The 12,166-nt window shown below is 41.2% G+C and overlaps 1 protein-coding gene across 1 annotated transcript; it reads left to right on the plus strand.

The window, feature by feature from the left end:
- Nucleotides 1–538: 538 nt before the first annotated feature.
- On the plus strand, nt 539–11,661 carry LOC143810182 (microtubule-associated serine/threonine-protein kinase 4-like). The gene is made up of 18 exons (XM_077293060.1): nt 539–825; nt 1,383–1,484; nt 1,942–2,035; nt 2,843–2,913; nt 5,219–5,304; nt 5,635–5,843; nt 6,312–6,450; nt 6,543–6,675; nt 6,815–6,980; nt 7,115–7,216; nt 7,470–7,592; nt 7,746–7,855; nt 7,949–8,040; nt 8,309–8,407; nt 8,725–8,823; nt 9,162–9,250; nt 9,848–9,937; nt 11,337–11,661. The coding sequence occupies exons 1-18, from the start codon at nt 598–600 to the stop codon at nt 11,474–11,476; spliced, it is 2,172 nt and encodes a 723-aa protein (XP_077149175.1). The 5' UTR covers nt 539–597; the 3' UTR covers nt 11,477–11,661.
- The last annotated feature ends 505 nt before the right edge of the window (nt 11,662–12,166 follow it).

The raw sequence follows: 12,166 nt of genomic DNA on the forward strand, positions 1-12,166 counted from the left end.
CATTATTAATATTTTAAAGAGACCTTTATGGCCACCCTCATATATTGATATTCTTGTTAGTAGTACCTTTTGATTTTCTCCAATGGTCTGCAGGGTCATATTTGTAATAGAGTGGAAGTGGGTGAGGGAGAGAAACATGGGCCTGTGTGCTTTATATGCCAGGGCTGGATGAAGGTGTTACCACAGTAAAGATACTTCTTTTATCACCGGAATCTGACTTTCTTATTGATACAAAATGCTATAATTTTTACTGTGTATAACAGATATAAAATAATTTATCTTCCAATATAAAAATCCCCTCACTGATCAGAAGAGTAGAGCCCCCATAGCGCTTTCCTCCATGCCCGCTTCTGGTACTGATGCTCCGCTTAGATTGTTGCCCCCTTAAGGGTTGCAAACAACTTCCTTATAAGGTAAGATGGGAAGATGCCGCTTTAAGAAAAGAACACGAGATTCCGTTATGACATCACAATTAACCATCACTACTTATCCCGCTATTTTCACTGCTGTTGTCACTTTGACATTCCGGTGTCATTGCTGTTGGTGTGATAAGCTACTTTGCTAGTCATTTACTAACTGCGCTTTGATTTGCTTGAAATGTCTGGGATTCCTCCAGACAGACTTCAGGTGTTAGCACTACTCCAGGGCATCCTTACCACCTATGCCCCTGACATTGTGCTACCACTGCCCGATGGCGTCCTCAGCTTCACTTACCGGCTGGTTATGGAGCTAATGAGAGACTGCCTGACCAAATACCAACAAGGTCGAATAAGCCAAGAATATCTTGAGCATTTACAACAAAACATCTGGACATTAGTACAACAGGCAAGTAGCAGACAATCTGCACAATTCATTTCATAATAATAATGGAATATAAGTTTATCCTGCACCAAATACTCAGACAGAATATCCGAGGAGCGTAAATAGGGCGCACAGGCTACAGGACAAGGCATAGGGGGGTCTAAAGGGTTCATCGAATTAGAGTTGGGAAGGTTGTGGACGCTGGGGGAGGGGGAATTGGATGGGTTAATCCTTTATGGACCACAGAATTATTTCGCTCACTTTCTTTCAATAGCCATAACTTTATTATCTCTCCATTGACAAGGACTTGTTTATTGCGGGCTGAATTGCAGCTTTCAATGGCTCCATCCTATTTACCATACATTGTATTGAAACAAGGGGGAAAAAATTCCAGCCATGTGTCTTATTTCCATACGTTGAGTATGGCGGGAGGACGTGGAGATGTAAAGGTTTACAGGCGACCGGTTCCCTCGGCAGCTGTCATGTAGCACTTGTAGAGAAACATGGTGACATAAATGGCCTCCTCCATTCTGAACTTTTTCTCATGATTTTCATTTCTTGTTTTTTTCCCATCTCTATAGGCTGAAGAAAAATCCCAAAGTGGAAAATTGGCCTTTTTTAAACAACTGGCCCAAAATGTCCTGCTTGTACTGGAGTATCTGGCCCACTCACTGGAGCGCCTGGTAAGGATCCATCACCTTCTACATCTCATGTCCTTGTTGTCTGATCTTCTCCAGATCACCAGTCATATAGCAGGAGCTCAGATTTATGATGGTAGAGGCCTCCTTGTCCGCACCGGGCAGACACAGGATACTTTATGGCAGCCTGTCTCTGCGGCTCCATCCTCTGTGATGACAGCCTGTACTCAGCGGTGCAGAGTTTGTATTTCTTCCTCTTTCTCGCTCGATCATCACAATCTTCCTCCTGGTAAATGCTGCAGTTCTGATAGAAGTTATTAGAGAACAGTTGTAGATACAAATCCGTTATATTAATGTGGATTTACTGGGGGGAGCGGCCGTGAATAGTCCGTCCTATACTGAAATTATCAAATAAATCCAGGTTTAGTCCTTCCTGCTTTATTTATACGGTAATTTAGTGTTTGAGAAATATTATATTAATTGTATATATTTCATCCATCAGGAAACATCAGACGGTGACTCCAAAGAGGGGCAACACCTAAATATTGCTGACCCCGATACCAGTGAGTCGGGGCTAAACTCTGATCTGACAGAAGGTAAGCCGATCATATTTTACATACAAATATCAAGTTATAGAGAAGAGCAGAGAATATGTGGATTTATTCTTCATCCTCTGTATGAGGCCGGTGACGGCTCCTGAACCCCTCATAGACTACGAGGGGGCTCACATAATTCTGCTTCTCTCCTCTGTGGTCTTCTCAGCTCCCAAATGTACAAAGAGGCTCATAGGTCCCCAATCATGTCATCGTTCGGGATTCAATTAGATCCTGAGCAATATCAATCTGTGTGCCTCAAAATACACAAATAAATAAGAGAAACCAGCATTGTCTGGAAGTGTGAGGATCAAGACTCGCATTTCCTGTAGGAGTCTTCCACATCCACTTAATGACGACAAAGTGGACCTTCTTCAATATCCCCTGGAAGAAGCCTACACAAAACTTCTTCAATACTCCTTGGAAGAAGCCTATGCGAAACACGTGTCGGAGTCTTGCTCTCCTTCCTCCCAGACAGAACACATTTCTCTTATTTGTCTTGTTTATTTTGAGGCCTATAGATTGTTCCTGTGTCTTCTAAATTCTAGAAAGACACAAACTTGTATAAATACGATTATGAATATGTTTTGATGTGATTTTGATGACCCGTTCTTGGTATGAAAAGGTGGGGAAGCGTTCTCTACGTCTTACATTCTGTTTTTATACTTTTATTATGAATTATTCTAACTAATCAAATAAAACTTGTTACATTTTTATATTTGTTTTTTTGCTTTCTTTTCTTTTGGTTATTAAGTTCTGATATAGACTAATACATGATGACGTCTCTTCATTATTTTATCATTACTTTAGAAATAACTCTGCTGGCAAATGCTGATAGTGGAATATGTGAGACACCAGAGATCAGCCACGAATCTGCCAGTGTAAGTATCATGGGACGTCTGTATCATCAGAGGACGGGGTGTGAATTTCACGTCCCATATTATACCTCATATGATAATGGGATATCTCTGTTCGCCATGTAGATCGGACCTATTATGTGTGATGATGACATTATTATTCCTGCCTTCCCTGTGTGATGCCCCTTATCCCCAGTGCCGGCTCCAGGTTTTCATGGGCCCTGGCGAAAGAGTCCCAGTGGGCCCCTTTAACACATACCACAATTCAGAATGCACGGATACGGCAGAGAAATATAGGAATAGTACAATGCCAAAGATTTCACATACTGTACTTCTTACATTACATGAGTGATATCTATTGTACATTCTACATTAGCTCAGAAACCAGACAGTATAATCCTCTATACAGAATAATGAGCCCCATATATTGCTCCAAACAGAATAATGAGCCCCATATATTGCCCCATACAGTATAATGGCCCCATATAGTGCTCCATACAGTATAATTGTCACCACATAGTCCTCTATACAGAATAATGAGCCCCATATATTGCTCCAAACAGAATAATGAGCCCAATATTATGCTCCATACAGAATAATGAGCCTCATAGAATGCTCCATACAGTATAATGGGCACCACAGAGTGCTCCATACAGAATGAGCCGCATATGTTGCTCCATACGGAATTGACCCCATATAATGCTCCATACAGTATAGTGAGCCACATATAATTCTCTATACAGTATATGATGGGCCCCATCTATTGCTCCATATATAATGGGCCTCATATAATGCTCCATACAGTATATGATCGACCCCATACAGTATACTGAGTCCCATATATTGCTCAATACAGAATGGGCCCCATATAATACTCCTTACAGAATGGGTCCCATATAATGCTCCAAAAATAATTGTCCCCATAAGATGCTCCATGTATAATGGGCTCCATATAATGCTCCATATATAATTGGCCATATAAAATGCTCCATATATAATTAGTCCTATAAGATGCTTCATATATTGGCCCCACATACTGCTCCATATTAAATTGGCCCCATATAATGCTCCCTATAGAATTGGCTTCATAATATGCTCCCTATATTATTGGCCCCATAAGATACTCCATATAGAATTAGCCCCATATAATGCTCCATATATGAGCCCCTTCTGATGGTCCCCATATATTACTCCAAATATAAAAAAAAATAAAAAATAATGAAATACTCACCTCTCGTTGCTTGACGCTGCTCTGCTCTGGACTCCTCACCATCGATGTCTTCCTGCTCTCTGTACTGCGACTGCTCAGGCAGAGGGCGCGCACTGGTGATGTCATCGCGCCCTCTGACCTGAACGTCACAGTCAGAGGATGGAAGACGCTGCAGCACTGGAAATGGGGGAGGTAAGTATCGCAACTTAGTGCCGTGGCCTGAAGCAGGCGGGGGTCCACTCGCGGGGGCCGGCACTAGCGCACCAGTGTCCTGACGGCGATTGGGCCCCCTGCCTGTTCAGGGCCCCGGCACTTGCCCGGGTGCTGACGCCGGCCCTGCTTATCCCCCCCCGGCAGTAATGATTCATGTGTATAGGGGGTATCTCCTATAATAGGGTCTGTGGAGGGTCCGGCTTGTATCACGTCCCTACTTCTGCTGCAGTGTAATCAGCGGGGACGTGATATAGAAGGAGACATTCCTGCATCTTGAGCTTATATCTTCCTTGATTACCAACGTCCAAAACAGATAAAGCTGGCACTTCCAAATACAATGTAAGAACCACTGGTCACCCCAAAGGGGTAACTAACATGAAGAGATCCAAACTAACATTAAATTAAGGCTTTTATTGGAAAACTTTCATAAAATGCATAGAATGCCCAAGCACCCTAACATAAGGTGGAGGCTAAGTGCAATACATCATAAGATTATATCAATTGCAAGGCGCCCCCGGAAGAAGCCTAGTGCGAAACGTGCGTTGGGGTGAGGTGGACCGCTGTGCTATCTTTGCAGGTAGATATTATTATAGTATCTGATTATGTACATTGACACAGTTTGTGTATTAGGAGCATGCTTGGGCAGCTAAGATGTACTGAAAGGAATTTGTTATTGTGATACCACTACCTTGCAATTGATATAATCTTATGATGTATTGCACTTAGCCTCCACCTTATGTTAGGGTGCTCGGGCATTCTATGCATTTTATGAAAGTTTTCCAATAAAAGCCTTAATTTAACGTTAGTTTGGATCTCTTCATGTTAGTTACCCCTTTGGGGTGACCAGTGGTGCTTATATCTTCCTGCAGTTTCTATGTCCTAAAGTAATTTTTTATTCCTTTTTAGGACTTGATCGGATCATTGAACCCGGAGAGAAATCCTTGTAAGAGCGACTATAAACCCATCAAACTGATCAGCAGTGGAGCCTTTGGGTGAGCTTTACTTTGGTATAATATTTATTTCTCAGGGCTCCTTATAACAATGCCTCTGTCTCTGCGTCCTGCCCGTGCAATGTTCCCATAGAGAAATGATGAGTCCACATCACTGTCCACATCTGTCTGTCACTATCCAGGTCAGTTAGGATGCTGTGTGGATGAGGACCCCCATAAGTGATCATTTATGGAGTATTATTTTATGTATTTCTGGATTTCTAGTGATGGCTGAACATCTAGTATTAATCATTAGTACAGGAGATCACTTAATGAGGTCTACAGACAGCTAGTAAGAATTCATAATAAATCATGGATTTTCTTCCTTTCCAGGGCCGTCCACTTAGTTCGCCATAAAGACACAGACCAGATATGTGCTGTGAAGAAAATTGACAAGGAGAACCTGAAAAATATAAAGATGCTTGAATTGGTCTTTCTGGAGAGGGACATCTCAACATTCGCGGATTGTCCCTTTGTGGCCTCCATGTTCTGCTCCTTTCCTACCAAACTTCATCTGTGTATGGTCATGGAGTATGTACCAGGTAGGAAACTTCCATAGTATCTATATCCAGCCCACGTCTGCTGAATCCTAGCATCTATATATGCCCATAATGTGCCCACATGGATGGTTACATGTCCACTCTGCATTTACTACGCGTTATTTGTTACTAAGAAGCCTGAAAAACCATTGATCTCTCTGGAAGTCTCCCTGTATGTCATCACTGAGCACGGCAGCAGCTTCCACTATGGAGAAAAGGAAGATCTGTCTCAAACAGTTTTTATAGATGAGAACTTCACAGAGAAGTAAATGAGAGGCTTGTAGATGAGACCCGGCGCGGTCTCTTTGTATAGGGTCACTGTGTAGTATACAGTATACGCTCTACATCACACAGTATATCTCTATGTAGGCCATCCTGTCCCAATGTCTCCGCTTATCTCCCATTCACCCTCATCATGTGTAATTTACACTGTAACAAACCCTAACCTGTCATATTTGCTTTCTCCCACAGGAGGAGACTGTGGCAGTCTTATAAATCACTGGGGTCCTTTACCCCTCCCCTTGGCACGACTGTACATTGCTGAAACCATTCTTGCTGTGGAATATCTGCACAGCTTTGGTGTGGTGCACAGAGACCTGAAGCCTGACAAGTAAGTGCCCCCTGTAGTAAAATAAAGGGGAAGAGTTTGTTATACAGTCTATGGGTTATTACTTGGGGCTGACACCATCTTTTCTTTCACAGTATCCTGATAACATCAACAGGACATATTAAGGTCACCGATTTTGGGCTTTCAAAACTCGGCCTCATGAGACCGACATCAGACATCTACAAGGCCCCAACTAAGGACATCACCCACGAGTTCCTTGATGGCGAGGTCGGCTTTACTGACAAGATCTTGTACTTTACAGATCTCATCTCTTTCTCTGATAATTTCTCTATAAAACGTTAACATTCATGTTATTTGTCGCAATAATGTTTATTGATCATCATCTCATTCTTCTGTTGGTTTCCAGGCTTTTGGCACCCCTAAATACATGGCCCCAGAAGTTATCCTAGGGAAAGGCTATGGAAGGCCTGTTGACTGGTGGTCAGTAGGGATCATCCTGTATAATTTTTTCTTTGCAATTACACCATTTCGAGGGGCTTCCAAAAGAGAGATAGTACGCAGTGTCCTTGAGGGTAAGTAAAATAATCTGAGTGTTATTTGGCTTCATTGGTTCTGTGGTTTAGTTTCTAGCTTTAATAAGGAATTTTTTAAATGAAAATAAATGAAGAAATTTTATTTCCTGTAATCTTTGCTTTTTATATAACAGATGACATAATTTGGAAACATCATAACTACTCTGCTCCACCCTATGCTCGTCGCCTGATCACTGAGCTACTTCGGAAGAATCCAGCATATAGACTTGGGACAGGTAATATTATAATAGTATTATGACTTATTACACTTCTGTAACCAGACAAATGGTCGTGTCCATGAGGTTCAGCACTGAGGTTCTGTATTCTACCTACATGTCCAATCTCCATTCTTCATGCTATGACTTTCAGTACATTTCCTTCATGTTGGCTCTGTTACCTCTTCAGTTCATGCTAACATAAACTGTACAGATACGGAGCAGTTTCTCTGACAGTGACTGTATCAATTTCTTTCTTGTCTTGCTTTTCCAGAAGGAGCAAATGAGATCAAAGTTCATCCATTTCTACGTGTTTTGGACTTCAACAAACTTCTAAGTCAGAAACCCATGTTTGTGCCTGATCTAAAGTCAGATGAGGACACATGCTACTTTATCAGTAAGTAAAATGAGACGTCATCTACAAAAAACTGCTGTGTGTCCTGTCTTTTATTTTATGTGAAAGTCAGTTCACATCAATATTAGTGATAACATGATGACAGTCTGACTAGGTCTTATGCTAATAGTTTCTGATAACACTTGTACTTTGTAGTTGGTCGTAGCAGACAAAAACATATGAATTCAGATGAGGGGGACACAACTGAGGACAATGACTGGCCAGAAATGAAAAACTTTGTATCATCTTATCAAAGGTTTTCTAAAGTAAGTATGTAGCCAATAAAATATCTAACAAATAAATATAATCAGAGAAAAGCTAAAAAATATATCAATTTTATATTTCTCTGTGTGTTTTAGCTACATATCACCAATACCGGGATCATGACCAATGTAGAGCCTTCTTCACCTCCACAGTGTTCCAAAGAGAACCATGAAAACCACTCAGACATGTGAGTAGATTATTATTGTGAGATTTAGTTCTGATATATGTACACAACTAAATACAAGACACAAGTAACACAAATATCTGGCTTGTGTAAACTCTGCAATAAGAGCTGGTCATTTCGTCAGCTCACAATATTTACAGGCCAATATTACTAGTTGGGGTCCTGAGAAGGGTATCTCCTCCATGTTGTCCAAATTGGCCTTACAGACAGGTGTTCTTCCCTTTTGTATTGATTTTATTTGTAATTTACTTGTCTTTCTTCTATCAAAAAGGCAGAAGGAATCTTCCCCTTCCAAAACTATTGGAGACAATGAAGAGCCTATGTCAGCTCAAGGGCTTTCCTCAGAGAACAGCAAGAAACACTCAGACATGTGAGTAGATTATTAATATGAGATTTAGTTCTGACATATGTACACAGTCAAATACAAGACACGAGTAACAAATCTAAATTCAGAATCCACCACAACTTCATTGCTGACCTCTATAGGTCTAGCTTGTGTAAACTCTGCAATAAGAGCTGATCATTTCAACCAGCCATTCGATTTCAGCTCATTACAGGCCAATATTACTAGTTGGGGTCCTGAGAAGGGTATCTCCTCCATGTTGTTCTAATTCACCTTACAGACAGGTGTTCTTCCCTTTTGTATTGATTTTATTTGCAATTTACTTGTCTTTCTTCTACCAAAAGGCAGAAGGAATCTTCTCCTTCCAAAACTATTGGAGACAATAAAGAGCCAATGTCAGCTCCAGGGCTTTCCCCAGAGAACAGCAAGAAACACTCAGACATGTGAGTAGAATATTTTTATTATGAGATTTAGTTCTGATATATGTTCAGAACCAAATACAAGACAAAAATCTAAATCCAGCATCCACCACCCCGTGATTGCTGATGTTTGTGGGTCTGACTTTTGGTAACTCTGCAGTAACAGCTGATCATTATGACCAGCGATTCATTTCCAGCTCATTACAGGCCAATATTGCTAGTTAGACTCCATTCTTGCTGGTAGAAGGCGGTGTGAGCAGGGTATCCCCTCCATGTTGTCCCAATTGGTTTTCAGACAGTTGTTCTTCCATTTTTTTTATTGTTTATACTTGTAATTTACTTGTCTTTCTTCTACCAAACAGGCAGAAAGAATTGTCTTCTTCCAATACTAATGGAGACAATCAGTGTTTCAGTGCTAAAACCAGCGAGTCCTCCTCGCCCTCATTGTCAGGTATGTACAGATTTATAGGCCGTCCAATCATAGCCTATTATCCAAAATTATAAGGAGAATCAGCACATGAAGGCTCCAATACTTATTTTATTCCTGTTGCTCCTCTGAGTATTCTGGTTTTGAGTTATGGACTTTTTTATGGTCTTTACCTAGAGGGCGGTGCTCTCAGGATCCTCTGGGGCGTGTCTTCAGGTTGCTCTGCAATATTAAGCTGTGAGCCACGCCCCCATTGTAAAGACCATAAAAGTTAGCACTAAATAAAAAGGCCCATATCTCTACACCCGTGTGGCGGATTTTAACAAGAAAAATATCAGAATACTCAGGGAAGCGCTGACAAAAAGTAAGAGTGAATCTGAGACACCTTTGATCTGGTGATGAGTCCACTCTAAAGTTACATTTTAGTTTTATCCTACTTATTATATAATAACACTGAGGCTTGCTAATGATAATGATAATAAGGGGACATGGTTCCTTTGGGAGACACCACATGGCGGCACACAGAAAAGCTGCATATTAATCAGTTTGCATAACGCTATAAAGATACAAAGCTAATCTTCTATGACTTCATAATCAATATTTTTTCTGCCTTTTCATTAGAATCTCCAGTTCAGAGAAATAGAAAATCATTTTTAAAACTGAGAAAACAACAAAAAACAGACAAAGTAGAAGAAGGGGAAAGAAGACGAGGTAAGTGTGGCAATAAGGCCCATGTTGTATGATATCAGTGGGAAGAATTCATGTGGAGCAGATGTTATCTGTCAGTGATGGGATTGTCACATGTATGATGACTGACGTCAGTGGTGGGATTGTCACATGTATGATAACTGACGTCAGTGGTGGGATTGTCACATGTATGATGACTGATGTCAGTGGTGGGATTGTCACATGTGTGATGACTGATGTCAGTGGTGGGACTGTCACATGTATGATGACTGACGTCAGTGGTAGGATTGTCACATGTATGATGACTGACGTCAGTGGTGGGATTGTCACATGTATGATGACTGATGTCAGTGGTGGGATTGTCACATGTGTGATGACTGACGTCAATGATTGTCACATGTATGATGACTGACGTCAGTGGTAGGATTGTCACATGTATGATGACTGACGTCAGTGGTGGGATTGTCACATGTGTGATGACTGACGTCAGTGGTGGGATTGTCACATGTATGATGACTGACGTCAGTGGTAGGATTGTCACATGTATGATGACTGACGTCAGTGGTGGGATTGTCACATGTGTGATGACTGATGTCAGTGGTGGGATTGTCACATGTATGATAACTGACGTCAGTGGTGGGATTGTCACATGTATGATGACTGATGTCAGTGGTGGGATTGTCACATGTGTGATGACTGATGTCAGTGGTGGGATTGTCACATGTATGATAACTGACGCCAGTGGTGGGATTGTCACATGTATGATGACTGACGTCAGTGGTGGGATTGTCACATGTATGATAACTGACGTCAGTGGTGGGATTGTCACATGTATGATGACTGATGTCAGTGGTGGGATTGTCACATGTGTGATGACTGATGTCAGTGGTGGGACTGTCACATGTTTGATGACTGACGTCAGTGGTAGGATTGTCACATGTATGATGACTGACATCAGTGGTGGGATTGTCACATGTATGATGACTGATGTCAGTGGTGGGATTGTCACATGTGTGATGACTGACGTCAATGATTGTCACATGTATGATGACTGACGTCAGTGGTAGGATTGTCACATGTATGATGACTGACGTCAGTGGTGGGATTGTCACATGTGTGATGACTGACATCAGTGGTGGGATTGTCACATGTATGATGACTGACGTCAGTGGTAGGATTGTCACATGTATGATGACTGACGTCAGTGGTGGGATTGTCACATGTGTGATGAATGATGTCAGTGGTGGGATTGTCACATGTATGATGACTGACGTCAATGATTGTCACACGTGTGATGACTGATAATGATCCTGCACCTCTTTATGAAGAAGATTCCTCTACCATTCTGTCTCAGTGACACCACAGTAGTACCCTCTGATATGGAGCCCCATTCTTTACATTACTTTTACATCTTTTCTCATAGGTTCTATCTTCCGCCGGATGATATCATCCTGCCGACGTGGATTATCCAGGGCTGCTCGCGCTGTCAGAGAAAGCTGCATTTTTGCACCTTGTCAGCATGGCAGCTATAACCTCTCTACGACAGAAATCCCCCACATCTAGCGCCCTGAAGACACTACAGCACGTCCACCATCAATGCTGTACCTGTGTGGAAGGACATGTACCATCTACCTGTGGCCTCCTGACCAGCAACAACACCTGCAAAAGTTGAAGGCTCCTCCAGGAACATGTCTTCATCCTTCCATGCTATTTTTAATTAATCTAAATAAATAAACATTTAAAACCGATTAATATCTTTCCTAATTATTACTGACATTTATGGTATATCAATACTTTACATCATGTTCAGCATAGCACACAGAAGGAGCAAGGAAACCCCTATGAGTATGATTATAAAAACGCTTTTTATTTTAAACCAGAAGTACAAATAATAATAATGACTACATGATATGAGAAATAGTGACAAGGTAGCTGCTATCCAAGAGAGCAGGGAGTATAACAGACAATACACAGAGTGACAGCAGGACACATTATAGAGAGTGAAAATAAAGCCCCTAACACTTATAAGTGCTAATCAGAAAATTAGAATATCATCAAATAGTTAATTTATTTCAGTTCGTCAATACAAAAAGTGAAACTCATATATTATATAGAGTCATTTCCAACAGAGTGATCTATTTCACGTGTTTACTTCTGTTAATGTTGATGATTATTGCTTACCGCCAATGAAAACCCAAAAGTCATTATCTCAGTACGGTAAATTAGAATTAACAAAAACACCTACAAAGGTTT

The sequence above is a fragment of the Ranitomeya variabilis genome, chromosome 2, assembly GCF_051348905.1.
Source record: "Ranitomeya variabilis isolate aRanVar5 chromosome 2, aRanVar5.hap1, whole genome shotgun sequence".
NCBI classification, from domain to species: domain Eukaryota; kingdom Metazoa; phylum Chordata; class Amphibia; order Anura; family Dendrobatidae; genus Ranitomeya; species Ranitomeya variabilis.